This window comes from Lissotriton helveticus, chromosome 1_1, assembly GCF_964261635.1.
Source record: "Lissotriton helveticus chromosome 1_1, aLisHel1.1, whole genome shotgun sequence".
Classification (NCBI taxonomy): domain Eukaryota; kingdom Metazoa; phylum Chordata; class Amphibia; order Caudata; family Salamandridae; genus Lissotriton; species Lissotriton helveticus.
This window is the reverse complement of record NC_136057.1, coordinates 1,355,399,042-1,355,418,021: the sequence shown is the minus strand read 5'-3', so window position 1 is coordinate 1,355,418,021 and position 18,980 is coordinate 1,355,399,042. Positions and strand designations below refer to the sequence as shown.

At 45.3% G+C, this 18,980-nt stretch overlaps 1 protein-coding gene across 1 annotated transcript in view; it reads right to left on the bottom strand.

The window, feature by feature from the left end:
• Nucleotides 1–5,739: 5,739 nt before the first annotated feature.
• LOC144772924 (uncharacterized) overlaps nucleotides 5,740–18,980 on the bottom strand; it is a 180,047-nt gene continuing 166,806 nt past the window's right edge. Inside the window, exon 12 of the mRNA XM_078657624.1 lies at nucleotides 5,740–6,085. Coding sequence (XP_078513750.1) covers nucleotides 5,948–6,085 — 138 coding nt within the window. The 3' untranslated portion in view covers nucleotides 5,740–5,947. The remainder of the gene's footprint in view (nucleotides 6,086–18,980) is intronic.

The following is an 18,980-nucleotide window of genomic DNA, read 5'->3' as shown; positions in this document are numbered from 1 at the left end:
TGAGGTGGTTCCAAAAGGCAATTTTGCCCATGCAATTTCCATTAGGGTTGTTTAACAGACCTTCCGCCAATATGGCTGAACAGAATGAAACCATATTTTGCAGAAAATTAGATCTTTACCCAGAACTTGTGCTTTTTGTGATTTGATGTAAATCCATTCACTAGTTTTTGAAAAATTAAGATTAAAAATGTATGTCTATCTGGGAGTGCTGCAGGTATGAAACTTCGAATAATAGAGAGATCTAATTGGCCAAGGCAGGGTCTGGTCATAGATTAGGCCATGCGCAGAAACCTCACACCGCGTACAGCCAAAGGCCACGTGTAGCGAGAGGTTGGCATGGTTACATACGGTAATAACATTTTACTTTATGTTAAGAAACTCAAGAGATTCATTGAAAAAAACAAAGGTTAAAATGATTTTATAGTTAGATTAAAATGTCACTTTAAACGTGAAAATCACCAGTTATAGTTAACTCAAACTACAACTCGCACCCTTTCCATGCACTGCTCATGACCTCTCAAATTATAACACTCATGATCTGTTCTATGACAATTATGCTAACTTCACAGATGACATCTGAAAAGCGACATCATTGATAACAGCACTGTGCATGGGGAGCATGTAGGCGTGGGAGAGGGGCAGGGGATACTCTCTATGCTGGGAACAGGTGCTGCAACAGGAACAGACTGACCAGTATACTTCTTTAGACTAGGTTTTATTTTTATGGTACGTCTGGTTCTGAACGTCAGTCTCTCTCTGGCAAACTCCAGCTTATCCGTGATGGTGTTGTCCGGGGGGGGGCTGGATTGTCTTCTGGGGCTGTCTTCCCTGCTGGGGTCCTGTGGTAGGGGTGTCTTCAGGGCTGTCTTCCCGGTTTCCGTGTCTCCGGTGCCCAAGGAGAAAGAAGACCGACAGAGGGAGGCCGCTAGTCACTTATCTGATACTAACATATCCCAATGGGACCCAGTGTGTGTGAGGGAGCACCGGTGATAGTCATAAATTCACACGTGTTTGTGCTCAGGCCAGGGGGGGTGAGGTGAGGCAAGCGGGTAAAGGGAAGGGAGGGTAGCGGTTCCAGGGAAGGACACAGGGAAGGCACTCACAGGGGTTTTTACACTATGTACACGGGGCACTCTTCCTCCCCACCCAGGTTGCCCAACGCCGCCGTACCTGAGCAAGCCACACTCCTCCCTCGGGAGCGTGGCACGGCGGATCACGGGGTCGTTGGCCTCCTGGCTCTCCTCCGCTCTCGGTCCTCCCGACTTCTCCGCCTTCTCCTCCTCTCGCCTTCGGTCTCTCTTCGTCTTCTCCGTCTCTCGGTCCCGCGGTGACGTCACACGCCGCATACAGGGCTTCCCCTTCTTTCATCCATTCGGGTCCTCCTACGTCAGCCGGAGGCGTGGTATCGCTGACGTCATCATACGCCCACTTAAAGGAGCCGGTATTGTTTCCTTCGTCTGTCACCGGCTGTATTCCCCAGATTTCCCTCGAGGTGCCAGTCTGTGGTGAAGGAGGGGAATTATGATCAGGGGTCCACCAGTCATCCCGGCCTCCCGCCCCTACCTCGTTACAGAGCATTATTAGTGGATGCATATCTTTCCCCAGTTATGGCTCTTAAAAACCTCAGGGAGGCACCAGATAGCTATGAGCGCCTAGACGCCCTTGGGTATTCATGCGCTATATAAATCTTTCTCACATCACACATCACAGCTCCAGCCACGACTCCACCTTCATAATGACACCGGAGCATATCTGGCACCAACCTAAGCACAAGTGACAGTTTCTGGATCCAGCTCATCAGGGAGGCGTGCAGAAAGGAAGTGAGAGAGCAATGATAGTGACAAATCCAGCATATTCCATTTGAGATATTATTCGACACAGCACTGCCTCCTCACTGGAAGCGGGCGTATAGGGAGGAACCTGCAGGAATAGAATGTATCCTGCAGAAATGTTCGTATTTAAGGTCAGTAACTTATTTTGATAGATACATTTTCCCACCTATTCCTCACCTTATTAACGAGTTCCGAAGCAATGACTCCAAGGAATGTGAGAAGTGGTAGGGCCAGTTTAATCAAGTAAGTCATGCAACACAACTCTAGCAAAGTACTCATTATTGTACACCCAAAGTGCAAGGTAGTAATACTTATAAAAAGTATGTACATTTGATAATGTAGAACCCTGAAGCTGATGGCAATCAAGATGGCTCTGAAAAGAGCTGTGGTGGTAGGTATGACAGTGCTGTGGTGGTAGGCAGTGGAGTGTGAGTGAATGCCCTCTGGATGTTTTATTAGCTAAGGCACAGCAGAGCATGATCATGAGATTTACTCAGCATGAAATTGTTCATGTGGTCACTGCCTTATCCTTTTTAGCTCCAGCAAAGATGGCAGTGCTGATCATCTACTCTGTCCTGAGGAGTAAGTTCAATGTAGTTGCCTGTGGTTCAGCCTATGAAATTGCTCCTCATCCTTGGTTGGTCATTGTCTGCTGAAGACGATCCCTTACCATGGCCCTCAGGTAGCATCTGCTAGTAATCAGCAGGGAGGATTTTATGGGACTCTGTTGAATTTCTCCACCTCCCCACTGGGATTGATTAAATCCCTGTGGCACTTTCTGCATCCTCCTGGCTGACTGCAGCCCCTGCGCCGACCGCACAGATCCATCTCTGCTTATTACTAGAAGCCTCCCACTTTGTGAGGAGCAGCCCTGCTTATTTGGGAGTGCGCTCTTCTTCCTGTGGGACGCGGTTCTTAACAAGCCCACCCTTGCGCTCTCCCACTGTCCCCCTGATGGAACTCATTATTTGGGAACCCCAACAACCTCTACTAGTGCACTTACCTTCAGCTTGACTCTGTCGGCCTTACAATTCTTTGAGTACTGATGATGAACCAACTATCCATAACGAGATCAAAACGCCATCAACCTTAAAATACACTGGCCCTATATGATTGCATATATGGAATTCTGCTGCTGGGCCTTGCTATTCTTGCTTTACAGATACATGTTTTTTTCACCATTTATCACCTGAGTGCATCTCTTCAAACAGATAGAGATGACCATGTTTTAATCTATCCACACTCACTGTGCCACTACATGTTTTCTTTAAAAATTAATTTGTTTGTTCATTTATTTGTTTGATCTATTAAATTGTCTTTGGGTACTTTGCATTGTACAGATTATTACTTTGCTATATTATAGCAAACCATGGTTTGCTATAATATAGTTATTACACCAGGTACCCAGTGATCCTTGGGTTTTCTTTGTTAAATAGACCTACCCTGAAGTTAAGACCTGGGCAAGTGTCCGCATTCATTAAATGGAGTATGAACAAGAATAGGATCCTACAGCGGGTTTCCGAAGTACCAACTTGCCCTTTTTGTAAGACTGGTACAGCAACTCTATTACATATGATTGTTTTTTGCAAATAGTTTCTCATTTGGGGAAAGAGATTACTACTCCCTGTTTTTTGAGAATTTCAGATTTGTAAAGTAAATGAATTGATGGCATTATTGATGACGTGAAAGTGTAAGGTCATGTTTTAAACTTGGGAATTTTTTTGAAATGGTTAGGGAGAGTATGAGACATTTTCCAGTCGAATAAGTTCACACTAAATTAGGCTTTGTAAACAACCAGTCCACTATTTCCAAATTACTTACACGCTTAACACTGATTAGCGCAACACAGAACAGTTAAACGTACATTTGACATTTACAGACATTCCCATTACTAAACTATTGCAGAGATTTTGTACCCCTCATCAGCACTACTTTCTTAATAATTAGCATAAGATTATTTTAAACGAAGATCAACAGCCTAGTGTCTTACATATAGCAACTTTTGTAAACACAATGTGGACACAGGAACACTATTTTACAATCTTATTTGCTCTGCACATTGTAGCAGACCTGCACAACACAGAATAGTCAAGTACAAACTATACATTTGAGGCGTATTAGATCATCAATCCTCCCTAGTCGAATAGTTTAGGACTTTCTAGCATTTTTCTGCCCAATAACAAACACTGAAATTGCATATTATATCCTCGTGGATGCTCTCACAAACAAACCAGAGATGAGAAGTAGTACCTCTTACTTGCACTTTAAAGTACTGCGGCCCTACCAAACTTTTTGGGTTGGTCAATCTTAGAATAAGATCTCTTTAGTGAGAAATTTCGTATGACACATATTCTCTTAGCCTTTCGTTTAAGTGAGCCCTCCTTGAGCTACAATGGTAGGGTTAGGAATTGTTGGGCAGTTAATGAGTTTTAATATTTTAAAAGAATCCTTTGTACAATTTTACAGATTTTGGCTGGCATAATACAGCCAGCTCATATTGTATTTCGGATGGGCTCTGTCAGGAATTGGTGACCATAAGGGGACAGATTTATCAAGGTTTTGCGTCATCCTTGTGCGATGCAAGGGGTTGCAAGGATGAAGCAAAACCTAAGTGATATTTTTCAAGTCACGCAAGGCCACCAATCTCGGGTGGCCCTGCATGACTTGATAAATCTAAAGTAATACAAGGCATTACAAATCAATTTCTTGTGTTAATCTGCCCCAGGGAAGTGTTTCACTGGTGGAGGGTGGGTGTTCCCAGGTATCCACCCTTGGATTTTGGCGCACTCCCAGATTTACCATTAGTGGGAGACCTTTGAATGAGTCAATATGCTACGCCTCACCAGGTGAGGCATAACAAGGAGAAATATCTTTATTTCTCCTCGTTTTTTTCCTCTTTCTACGTGTGCTTCCTTCTGCAGCGTAAACAGAAAGAGGAAAATGCCTCTCAGGATTGTTTTTGTGCAAGAAGGTGTCCCTTCCTTCACAAAACAATCCTGCCCCTTTGCACCATGACGCAAGCGTGCCTGCATTGGTGCTAGGCAGTCAAAAGTGCACCCTTCTACGCAGAGCAGCAAGGTGGCTTGCTGCCTTGCGCTGTGTGAAAAAATGATAAATATGGGCCCACGGCCCAAATGTTTTTTAGTTCTGTCATATGCGGTGGGATGAATTTATTACTTTTGTAGGATTTTTTAAGAATAACATTACTGTGATTGTTTAATGTTTGTTTGGCCTAACTGGCATATTATATATAAACAAGAATAAAAATAACTTGAAATAAATGTTATTTCAACCCAGGTGCTCTTGTGCCCATCATTACCACAAGAATAAAATACCCTGTTAGTGGTTAAGAAGTGTAGTTGTATGCCAGTGAAGGTGGAGTGGGGGTAGGGAGAATGGTCTGTCCTAAGAGCTTCTTTGATGTATTTGGAGATTTGATTAGGTGTTCAAGCAGTCTTGCAAAAAATGTGAGGTTTCAGACAAAATAAAAGTATAAACCCTCACAGGTACTAAGAGTAAAGCTTGAATTTGGTCTTTCTAGAAATCAATTGACTCAGGTGCACATGTGGGTATTGGCATTTAAGATTAGCTAAGATCATGTAACTTATCAAAATTACAGAACCTCCAATTGGGTGGAGTTTCACCTGCTGAGAAACCCCTGAGAATGATTATTACAGAATATATTAGGAGAACTAACCCCAGAGAAGCTAGGGCAAGGCATTAAACATTTAACATAAAAATTATCACAACTCCTAGCAGATGCTCAAATTTGTGAATGAATCTTTGAAATAACCTGCGGTAAAGCGAATACTTGTTACCTGACTGCAAATCTATTAATGCTTTATCATGGATACCTCTTAAGTAGAAAAAAAAAACCATGGCCACGCTCTTTCTCTGTTAATTTTGTATTTTTATTAATATCGATATCTAACACTCTAGAATATGTTTTCTCATATAATTATTTGTATTAACTCCTAACAAATATTTTAATAACACGTGGAAATCTGCATGGCTCTGCCAGCAGAAGTTCGATGGCGCTGCATCTTCCAGAGAGGACTAACCTTCTGCATTGTCCAGAAAGCAGGAAGCCATTTTGTTGCTGTGCCTCAATTCTGTTAGGTTGGGACAGCATGATTTTTGAAAGGCACTGGATCACCATGCACCCGAATACGGTAGATGCAGGTGTAGTCCGGGTGACCCCAGTTGCTCAGGATCTGCAGCTTGACATATTCATACGTCTCAATATGGTTTCCCTAAAAAGGAGGTTGGAGACACAGACAAGTTGGATTAATAGTAGGCTTTGTTTGAGGAGTGCCATTGTGATATCTCCTACAAAGGGATAGCTTGGCATGATATTTTATATATGACTGTGAAATATTGTATGAGCATACCAATATATACTGTACTAGGAACTGTATACTGTTAGAATACTATAGCAGGGTTACTAAGTGATGGAATATCATGCCATGAGGAACATTCAATTAACAAAACAAACCATGAGAATGGCATTATAATTTTGTGCCAAAAGGTTTTCATCATGATACTGTGCCAGGGTAAAATAAATATACTGCCAGAAAACATGCCAAGATAAATAGGTCACAGGCTACGGTACCCTGTGGAACGTACAAGCATAATGATGTGTCAGGGACATGCACCCATCAGATTACTTGGAGGACACATAGGCTTTCGTATTGCCCTCATCTTTCTCTTCCACCACAGCACAGTTATACCTTCAGAGTATTTCCTCCTTGTCCTAGCCTCTTCCTTAGTGCTTCTCCCCCCATCATTTTCTTCTCGGTCTCTTCTCTCCACAGTACTCCCACCCCTCTTCTTTAGAAAGACATTATTCTCAACTTTATTCTACCAGCTTTGCTCTTCTACGTCTTTCTTCATCACACATTTTTATCCTGATTTCCATCTTCCCTGGAATGACTACTCTCTCTAACAATCCAGTACACAATCATTTCCCTTCCTTGATCATTGTCCTCTCTGCGCCTTTCTCCATCTTGTCCTCACCACAACTTTAGATTGAAATAGAAGTGCTCAAATATCAAAAAAGTGCTCAATTTAATTACATTCTCACCCAGTTCTATTTCTTCTAAATGCATATGTATTCTTTCATCTCCTCCCTTATCTGATTTTCTCTTCGCATCTTTCTCCCCTTAGGCTTAGGCCTTATACCCCTATTTAATCCACCAAGCATAACCAGTCTCCTCTGTCTTCATTATTCATCCATTCATCTTTTTCGTCTCATATCTTTTGCCTTTCTTCTCTAAAAGATCTTTCTTCCTTTAGCCACTGACACTTTCTGTCCTCTCCTACTACTCTCCTTTACTTTCATCAGAATTTTCTTTTACTCTAGCCATTCATAAATCTTGTTCCCTTGGTCTCTCTTTATATTCCCCTCAACCCTTTCTCCTCCTTCACGTTTCACAACTCCACCCTTTTTGGGCCCATCATGCTCAAGTTGGTTACCACTCTTACCTCTAGCCTTCTACCTGCAAGTCATTTCCCTCCTTTGCTTTCTCTCCGCCTCTCCTCACATATGTATTCCTCTCCTCAGCCATTCGCTCTCATTCACTTCACTTAGAGGAAAGCTCCCAATTACACTAAGCACTTCCTGCTGACATCTGGGTGTTGCCAGTATAAATCTAGGTCTAAACATGACTGGTTCAGCCCCTCCACTCGTCTGCTGTTAGGATTTCAATTCCTTATTAGCATTTTGACACATTCCAATTTACATATCAACAAATGGGAACATTCCACCAAATGTTATACACGCGTAATTCCAGTAAGGTCTGACAAAAGGCTAGAGGAAAACAGGGGCGGAGGGGGTAAGGAACAATTGGGGGAAGGGATCTTACTGTGACAGCAGCAAAATCAAACTTATGTATAGAACGTATGTAATTGCCAATGACTCACAGGTCAGCTAATAATAATCTGCAACATTTTCCCAGGTCTCGTTTCCCAAGGATGAGTCGCATTGAGGCAACTAAATATATAAACACGGTAAGAGGGGGAGGGATAAGAAGGAGACCCATCTGACCGCCAAGAAGGTAACCCAGCTCCGGGCTAAGTGGAGGGGCCAGGTGTTTGGTATGGGGTCCTTCGCCTATGCCAGAGTAACAGTGTTATGGGTTGGAGCTGGTGTACCCTTTAGAGTAGACATAGTACACACTGACACTGACTTGTCTTTGTCCAAGGGGTCTTAAATGGCCACTTGCACGATGTGGGAATTATATATTCTGCCATACTGATCAATTGGCATTTTGGTCTTACTTAACAAATCTTATAACAGACTGTCCCAATGCCCTGTGATTCATAGACAGAGATTTTAATGTAGTATTAGATGCACAACTTGATCGGTCGACACCTTCTCTGCTGCAATCCCCTGTATTACACAACTCCAAAATGCTCCGACAGGGGTTGACACACTGGGCTCTTGTCGATACATGGAGCCTAAAATACCCAACACAGCGAGAATTTTTCTTCTATTCCCTGGCTCATAAACTTTATTGAGGAAAATGCAGGTACTGCTTCATCCCCTATTGGTGGAATAGGAAGCTTTTAAGGTTGTCACAAGAGAGTTGTGTATAAGAACAGCAGTGGGCATATGTAGAGTCTGGCCCGAGACATTCTGAAAGCTGAAGCCTCTCTACGGAAGCTAAAATGCACCATGGGGTTCTCAATGGACAAGATGGAAGAACTGCAAGAAGCCCCGACTCACTACTTTGACAGCTTCTTTACTGTCATGACCATTCTACTTATGGAGCTCGAGCTGGCAAGACTCTTCCCTCTGCGCATGGTCGGTCTACCCCGCTTACTATCACCCTGCCGGCGGGGGGGCACAAACTATACGCAGACTGCCATTACTGCTGCCTTCTTTGGCTGTTATAAAGCACTGTACACTGCCCCTCCCCACTACTTGAGGAGTTAGTTGTTCGCTTTACCACTCATATCACCCTTCCCAGACTATCGCAGGTGGCCGGAGTGACGCTAGACACTCCCATTACGACCCATGAGATACTGTGGCTTTTGAAAGACTTGCCTCCGGGGAAGGTCCCTGGTACAGGTGGTCTGACGGATGAATTTTACACTAAATTTTCTCCTTTCCTGGCTCCCAAATTAGCGGCATATTATGACGTTATGAACTCTGAGGGCATGTTTCCGCCAGCGGTAAATGCTGTGATCATCTCTACTATATTAAAGCCTCGTAAAGACCCTACAGACCTAGCATCATACCGCCTGCTATCCATCCTAAACACTGACTACAAGATCTTAACAAAACTACTCGCATGTCATCTGCTTCAAGAATTATGTGATCTTATACATATGGGTCAAGCAGGCTTTGTGCTGGGCCGCAATCTCACGCTTAACTTATGTAGGCTATGGCATGTTCAAAATGAATCGGCATCCCACTTCCCAATGCACCTTGTATTGCGTTAGATCTGGAAAAGGCTTTTGACTCCCTGCACTGGGGAAGTGCTGTGTCTCTTTGGAATATGTTGTGACTGGAGGATAATGGATACAAATTTTATACACATCAATGGCTAGGGGGAGGACTGAGAAATGCATTTTGGACTCATGGCCCGTGTGTAGAGGCACCCAACAGGGCTACCCCCTTTCGCCGCTGCTTGTCACCTTGGCCATGGAACCTCAGGTGGCATTGCTGCGCCTGTTTGGGGCAGCCCAGGGGATGCCAGTCTGTGGTGTGACACATGCGGTTTCATTATATGCGGATACCCTACTGTTATACATTTGAGACAGTGACACTGATTTATCCGCCTTAACACAGGTCCGCTCTGAAATTGTGACAATATCAAGACTTAGGGTGAAGTGGGCAAAGTCCTGCATTTTTCCCCTACAAAATGCAGGTAGGGATACGGTTTGAACTGGACAGTTCCGAAACCTTGGAAATGATTTCCATCATACCCCAGTAGATTTACGCAATGGAAACTCAGGCATGGCGCTGCAAACACTTAGGTCGCAAATTACATTTTGGTCGTCCTTACCACTGTCAAAAAATGGTCATGGTGGTGAAAATGGTGGTGCTACCCCAATTTCTTTAATATTTCTCTGACCTTCCCCTCTACCTCCCATGATCCTTCTTTGAACAGTTAGATTCACAGCTGACTACTTTGGGGCACCGGAAGCCGGTGGGTCTCGCTTGCTATGCTAAAACCTCCAGTAGCTACAGGTGGGCTAGCCCTCCCGAACTTACCTCACTGCCCAGCTTCAGTGGGTAACTCGTTGGCATTTCAGGTGGTCCCTATACAAGACTGGATGCACGATGGCAGAATACACAGATGGGCTTTTGAACTATTTGCTGTTCCCCTTGTACGCTGGACTGAACTGCTCCGGGCAGTGCCTGCATGCCTATATGGGATTAAAACCCCTCCCAGACATGCGAGTGGTCCTTGTCCTTCCTGGCCGACCTGTTCCCCTTATACTTTATTGAGTACACAGAAACCACTTATGGTGCAAATCGGCCGCAGTTTATTATATCTCGTGTAACACATGGTTCATCATAAAACACATTACTTGGTCGTTGGAATCATAAAGAATAATGGACAGTATTTACACAGTCATTGTCCCCACGATTACTTTGACAGCATGACTTGTACCACTATGCGCGATGGCCCCTTAGCAGGTGTCTAGTGTTTGCGGCTTCTAGGCTTCTCTTGCTACTGCGATCTGTGTGGATGACCGTCACGTACAGCCCAGGCTGCAAGTGCTGTGTCCGCCTGAACCTGACCTATGCTGACCAATCGCTTGCTCCCAGTGCCCCTGCGGTGATGTATCCCCAGGACACTGACCAATCGCCTGCTCCCATTGCCCCAGCCATGAGGCATCCAAAGGACCCTGTTTGAGCCACTCTTTCTATTGGGCCACTGATTTTTTGTGGTTGCCTTTGTGTGCTGTCTCTGCTGCCCCTTCTCACAATTCCTTTGAGCCTGCGACACCCACATTCTGATGTGGGTGGGCTGTCCTGTAGAGAGGTTAATTGTGCAGAAGGTCACTGTTGCCCTTGCTTATGACCTCTCCCATATCCAGGCCCCTGCTACCGCACTGGGCGATTCAAAGCACGCCACCCAATTGCTGGCTTTTTTCCTCCAGCTCCTGCTGACCCCCACTCTTGGAAGGTGTCCATCGCAGGCCCTTATGTGGTCATCTTCGCCTTCCCGGCCCGCGACCATAGAGTAACATCTGGGGCGGTTCTTTTGCTCCAGCTGTTCTTCTTCTAGGCATGCGGACTACAATGGGATGCTTTCGGCTGGGGCATCATCAGCACTGGCATGCTGCTAGGCTCTCCACAGTTGGGGACCTGTTCTTAAATTGAAAGCTGATGGACTTCCAGGCGCTGATAATGGACTGTGAACCACCGCCTGGTCAATTCCTCACATGAGCGCATATTACAGTTTTTCTTCACACTATTCCACATCCGACATCAGATCCCCCGACACTGTGATATAGCATGTGAGGAAAACTGAGACGGTGGTTATACAGAGTGTTCTTACAACAGATTGACTTCTCACAGTTATCCCTTCGACAAGCATGGGAGAATTAATTGACCAGACCATTCCACGATACAAAATAGGTTAAGATACTAAAAAACCTTCATAAAGTATCCGGAGGGGGCTGCTATAATACATTAAACTTTACATTTTATATAGGGCTTACCTCACACCGGTCTGGATTAATAAAATCTTCCCTGGCACAGCACGAGCATTAGTAGCCTCCGTGCTCCCTCATGGATGCGGTCCTTCTCCATATGCTCTAAACATGTCCCCTGTTGTCCGATTATTGGGCTTGAATAACAAAAATGCTGTCCTACCCAATTAAAGTCCGAGTACCTACCTCACCGGTGGAGTACTCCAAGGACTTTTTCCCCACCCTGTCACGGAAAAACCTGGACTCAGGTTCCTGGCCCTGGCCCTCTTTATGGCTAAACATATTATGGTACGCTGGGAGCAAACAGCTGCCCCCTCCTCAATGGCCTGGGCATGCTCGGTGATCAGTTGGAGCCAGACAGAGAGTACACTACAACATAGGATAGAGCGAGGTCGTCTGCGGAAATACTTAATAGTCCAGGCATGGGATTTGATACTGGAGCGATTCACGGATAGTGTCAAAGCTGAGACACGTATACCCCACAATACTTCTCCTGACCAGTATAGCTTTACCTGCATACACGACAAGATGTTTCTACATCTGCTAGACGTGGTGGGAATGGCACTGAAGGACCTGTTAGGGTTCCCAGTCAGTACTGTAGGAAACATGTACCTTGAATGGTTATATACTGGGATTGAAGGCGACCCTCTAGTTATCCTAATAACTTAGACGGGGAGGTTGGTATTATTGTAGGTTTCACGTACTAACTTTGTTTTGTATTGCTTTACAAAAAGGAAAATGTACATGGAGACCGTTTGACTATGACTCTCTCTGCCTTCTCTGAAACCAGGGATGGTAAACTGCAACATGTAAATGTTGATGCAGATTTACGCATCCAAATTGCTCTCTGTATCCTTGTACTCCAATAATATATATACATATTTTTTTTTAAACAGCGGGCGGGATGTGTATTTACGTACACCTTAAGCAGCCAGAAATGGACCCCACATCTCCTCGAACTGTTGCAGGCAATCATCCAGTTTGTAAATTACGTTTTCATAAGAGGCCACAGCATTCATGTCAGTCAGTCAATTTCAATATAGCGGTAAGACATTCAATTCCAGTTATGCAAAAAACCCACTTTGCCAACTGATGGAGCTGTTCACATGGTGAGGCACTGGGGCTGTGGTGATGTGTCGTGTTGGAGGGCTATTCTACCAGTCAATAAGAGAGAGACCCCTAGATTCGTTTTACTCAAGTTCCAAGCCTCCCTCTAGAAGGTTGGTAGCATCACACAGTCCCACACTACTATATATGGCTATATCACAGAGTGGTGTAGGACACCTCCAGCAGGTTGGATCCCGTGTCATGTGTGCTCTGAAAAGTCTGGCCAGGGCCTAATGCCATTGGTGTAAAACGTTATAATAACTGAATTTAAATAGTGCCTTTCGTCACTGTCTTGTCATGGGTCTACATGATTTCAAGCCAGTCATCATCCGCAAAGTCTATCCCAAGCCTTGTGGACCACCATCGACGCTGGGATGCTGCATCTTATTAAACAAAAAAAGGCTTCAATCAGTGTCAGATGTAACCCAGATATAATGCCTCTGTGAGCTTTTTATCTCATAATATATTGCAGGATATCATCACAGAGAGAGCCCAAGGCCTATTCCCCAGAGTGGCTTTAAGGTTGTGGGACGACTGTGTGTACTGCCACTGTTGGGAGGGAGGCAAGTCATATTTTTGTGCAAAGACTGGAAACAGGAGTAAATCACCATCCGGTGTCAATACATCAAGATAACATATCTCCTTAGTCAACTACAGTGACCGTTCTATTTCAACATCCTCAACTTGAATCTTTTTGTTTCTCCGAATAGGAGTCTGAGAATGGATCCATTGTGAGATAGCCGGTAATGAGTGTTCAACACTAACCCTGCTGGGAGGCATTCAGAACAGGCTGAGAGTCATTCAGAATGGGATTGGTCGCATGACATGACCGGGAGAGGTCCGTGTATAAGAGTGTAAAGTCAGAAGATGTACCAAGGAGATGTCATTCTATACCTTGCCATGTCTGCACCTCCCTGTGTGTATTGAACATATAAATAGTCTGTGCCAATTGGTAAGCCAACAAGTACGATTCAGTATGGGGGTGGCATAAAGTTTGGACGCTTTCAGTTGTTGTCGACTATCCTACCAGGCAAATCTCCGTATAGCCCTATCAATCTCTCTGAGGGTAGAGGTCAGCACCATCAGGGGAGCATGCTGAAGACATCCCTGAATCTAGGTATAATATTAATTTTTACAATTTGGATTTTACCCCACATAGACAATTGCAATTTAGACCAGAAGGCAAATTCCATCTTTTTTTTTTTTTTTTTTAAAACCTTTATTGTGCATGAAAAGAACAAATACGGGCCCACAACCGTCAGGTCGGACACGATACTTTAACGCACAAATGCAAGCAAAACAGTCCCTCAGCGGAATCAGGTAAATTAGCAAAAATCAATGGACATTACAGTGAAGAGACGCATGGCGCCGGGGAGAAGGAACAATGAAGGTTACATTTTAAAGTTTTCTGATCGAAATAATTCAAGTAAGAATAAGAACAAAGGAATACTGAGCCCGTACACTAGCCACATTACATGAGCAGGCGGCATCAATACAAAAAACAACAACGGAGGTGAATACAACGGACAAAATGGCGGTACAAAGAAAACTACAAAAGCAGCAACCAGGATTTACGTACCCCCAACTGTGCCACCCCCCCCACTAACCCCTATCGCGGACCCAGAAAAGAAACAGGTAAAGAAAAGCGCAGAAAAATAGTAAATAAGGCCCATAGAAACTAAATGACAAAAACTAAAACCCTCCCCCCACCCTACAGCAATGCGGAGGCTACGGCCTACCCCCCCCCCGGCAGAGTGTCTGTCGCCCACTAAGGAACCCGAAATATAGACAAGAAAGGAAGAAAGAAAAAGGGAAAAAGAAAAGAAAAAGGAAGAAAAAGCCCTAACAGCAGAGAGAAGGGAGCGAGGAAAGAATAAACCAATCCACAACTCCCAGAAAAAGAAAAGATGAGGAGGAGCCAACCCAATATCAGGATCTCCCGGACATCCCAGTCATATAAACCATCTACGCAACATGCAGCAATAAATTTGGAAGACGTGAAACAAAAAGAGGGTCAAAATCTGTTACACCCAGAACCCCGGGCCAGGACACAACCCCCCGCCAGTACATCAGGAAGAATAAAGAACCGGATATATCAAATAAATCGTAGGCAGGGAAGGACAGCACCTGAAACGCAAGCAACACAAAAATAAAACAAAAAAATAAACAAAAAAATTGCAGTTCAGTCCGGATCTCCGCTAGCCGAGCAACCAAAACCAATGAGTAAAAGAACCGTCAGCCCTGTCCTGAACGTCCAAATTTCTCGAGGCACGGCCACCACTGCGAGTACTCCCCAGGCAGAATCAAGAAAGGCCGAGAAGAGGGCCAGTCATACATATGCACGAACACCACCGGCCCAATAAACATTTCCCACCCCAATATTGGCAACAAATATAGTCAGCAAAAGGTTAACAATTAGGGAGAGCAATTCACATTTCGTAATGAAACAGGCCGAGGTCGGATCTCACACAATTTCCACCCACCAGCCCAGCAATTAAACAAAGGGGACCGCCTAGCCCTGGCCCGATCTGGGGCTCGCCCTCTCACCCACTCTCCGTGATAGTCCAGTGCAGTCCAGGTTGACGAGGGAAAATGGCCGCCTAGAGGAGGGGGGAAGTGCGTGTACTTGGAAAGAGCGTCGCCTGTCCCCAGAAAATGAACCTCCCCTGGTCACCAGCTTCTCCGATGTATCCAAGCGACAAAAGTCACAGAGCAGGGAGGTCAAAGTCCGTGATAAAGGAGCAGATGAAGAGGCATGAGGACAGGCAACTGCCATCCAGGGCTGTGAAGCCATGAAACAACACATACAGTCAGGCACGGAACAAAGGGGAGACAATGCAGCAGCGACAGATCTGGTGGGCGGCAAACAGTCGTTACAAGCCGCAGCAATAGCTACTGTAACCTCCAAAGCAGCACTCTGAGGCTGCGGCGTGCTGATAGATTGTAGCAATTCCAAGTCAAAACTTTGTCGAGGATGGACCCCCTGCTCTCGACATAAAGCACGGGCACACGCATCAAGTTTAACACCCAGTACACTGTAGTTGTGCCTCACCGCCGATCGCAGCTCACCCAAAGTCGTCAACACGTCTTTATATGTCCATTCAGGCTGTGGTTTCCATAGTTCTGCACTCCCGGGGGAAGTATGCACCCCGGCCCCCCGCACGTAAGTGGGCTCGCTGTTCCACGATGAGGGTGCGTAGTCGTCCGCACAATGGCGAGAGGCAGGCATCGCCATCTTGCCCTCAGTCCACCGGAGCGCTGGGGGGGGGAAGGGGGTCGCAGGGCACGACCGATCAACAGCTGTCGTTCCCCGGGTACACTATATCCCCTGCGGTCCGCAGCGTAATCGGGAATTCGCCGGCAGTGCGGCGAGTCAGGCAGACCGAGCGGGGCTCACCGATGTCGGGCAGAGGGACAATAGGAGCCGACCAGAATCATGGCGGCCACGGACAAAGGACTCGTTGACAGAGCACGTCTTCCACCTGGTTCCGTGCAACTCAGCGCGTACAAGGCAATTCTTGGCAGCGGGCGGTGGCCGGGCTGTATGCGGAGGAAGATGATGTTTCGCTGTCGCCCAGCCCCCGCGGCAGAGCGGTCGTGTCCAAGCACGCGAGGTCCAGCAATGCCCTGCAGAAGAGGAAAGGTCCCGGGCCAGGGCGGTCCGTCCGATAACGTCGGTTTCCGGGCGGGTGGAAAGGTCGGAGGAACACCATCAGAACCAGCCCCGCTTCCCGCACATTTCGGTGCAAGATACACCAGGATGACATGCAGGATTGAGGTGCGGGATTCCGGGGCCGGCGGTGCCGAGAGGCTGCACGTCCGCTCAGGTCGCCATCTTGGCTCCTCCCCGGCAAATTCCATCTTAAACTTTATCCAACATGAGAAGCACATTGTCCCTAACTATGTTATGCAAACCCGGATTAAGAAGGACTCCAAAATACTTGAGATGTGATATTAAACATTGAAAGGGTGAAGCGCTTACATAGGCTCTGGTTGCAGACGCAGTCTTTGGCATCGCCTCGCATTTAGACCAATTTCTTTCGTAACCCAAAAATATGAAAAAGTTTATCACCTCATTAGAACTGGTATTGAGGTCATCGGATTAGAGAGAGTGACCAGAATGTCATCACTATAAGCTTTCTTAGAATCTAAAGAAATTAGTATCTTCTTGTTTTTATTGTCCCGAACCTGCCATAGCAGTTGGGAGAGAGTCCAGAGATGGTTTGAGGAAAACCATCCAGATACAAACCCCACGTGAGAAAATGTTAATTCATGAGGGAATGTATCGTTTCCACCTATTACCCAATAGTTTTGCTTGGATCTTAATGTCAGTGTTAATTAATGATATGGGTTTACAGTTGGCATAAGATACCGGGTCTTTTCCAGGCATAGGTAGTAAGGAAATTCATGCTCTATAAACCTCAGGTTCATAATTAAGGGGGGCTGTGGTTTCCTTTGTCAGTAAATGTTTAAGGATATGGGAACCTGCTAGGATTTAGAGCAGGTAAATTACGTTTTCATAAGAGGCCACAGCATTCATGTCAGTCAGTCAATTTCAATATAGCGGTAAGACATTCAATTCCAGTTATGCAAAAAACCCACTTTGCCAACTGATGGAGCTGTTCACATGGTGAGGCACTGGGGCTGTGGTGATGTGTCGTGTTGGAGGGCTATTCTACCAGTCAATAAGAGAGAGACCCCTAGATTCGTTTTACTCAAGTTCCAAGCCTCCCTCTAGAAGGTTGGTAGCATCACACAGTCCCACACTACTATATATGGCTATATCACAGAGTGGTGTAGGACACCTCCAGCAGGTTGGATCCCGTGTCATGTGTGCTCTGAAAAGTCTGGCCAGGGCCTAATGCCATTGGTGTAAAACGTTATAATAACTGAATTTAAATAGTGCCTTTCGTCACTGTCTTGTCATGGGTCTACATGATTTCAAGCCAGTCATCATCCGCAAAGTCTATCCCAAGCCTTGTGGACCACCATCGACGCTGGGATGCTGCATCTTATTAAACAAAAAAAGGCTTCAATCAGTGTCAGATGTAACCCAGATATAATGCCTCTGTGAGCTTTTTATCTCATAATATATTGCAGGATATCATCACAGAGAGAGCCCAAGGCCTATTCCCCAGAGTGGCTTTAAGGTTGTGGGACGACTGTGTGTACTGCCACTGTTGGGAGGGAGGCAAGTCATATTTTTGTGCAAAGACTGGAAACAGGAGTAAATCACCATCCGGTGTCAATACATCAAGATAACATATCTCCTTAGTCAACTACAGTGACCGTTCTATTTCAACATCCTCAACTTGAATCTTTTTGTTTCTCCGAATAGGAGTCTGAGAATGGATCCATTGTGAGATAGCCGGTAATGAGTGTTCAACACTAACCCTGCTGGGAGGCATTCAGAACAGGCTGAGAGTCATTCAGAATGGGATTGGTCGCATGACATGACCGGGAGAGGTCCGTGTATAAGAGTGTAAAGTCAGAAGATGTACCAAGGAGATGTCATTCTATACCTTGCCATGTCTGCACCTCCCTGTGTGTATTGAACATATAAATAGTCTGTGCCAATTGGTAAGCCAACAAGTACGATTCAGTATGGGGGTGGCATAAAGTTTGGACGCTTTCAGTTGTTGTCGACTATCCTACCAGGCAAATCTCCGTATAGCCCTATCAATCTCTCTGAGGGTAGAGGTCAGCACCATCAGGGGAGCATGCTGAAGACATCCCTGAATCTAGGTATAATATTAATTTTTACAATTTGGATTTTACCCCACATAGACAATTGCAATTTAGACCAGAAGGCAAATTCCATCTTTTTTTTTTTTTTTTTTAAAACCTTTATTGTGCATGAAAAGAACAAATACGGGCCCACAACCGTCAGGTCGGACACGATACTTTAACGCACAAATGCAAGCAAAACAGTCCCTCAGCGGAATCAGGTAAATTAGCAAAAATCAATGGACATTACAGTGAAGAGACGCATGGCGCCGGGGAGAAGGAACAATGAAGGTTACATTTTAAAGTTTTCTGATCGAAATAATTCAAGTAAGAATAAGAACAAAGGAATACTGAGCCCGTACACTAGCCACATTACATGAGCAGGCGGCATCAATACAAAAAACAACAACGGAGGTGAATACAACGGACAAAATGGCGGTACAAAGAAAACTACAAAAGCAGCAACCAGGATTTACGTACCCCCAACTGTGCCACCCCCCCCACTAACCCCTATCGCGGACCCAGAAAAGAAACAGGTAAAGAAAAGCGCAGAAAAATAGTAAATAAGGCCCATAGAAACTAAATGACAAAAACTAAAACCCTCCCCCCACCCTACAGCAATGCGGAGGCTACGGCCTACCC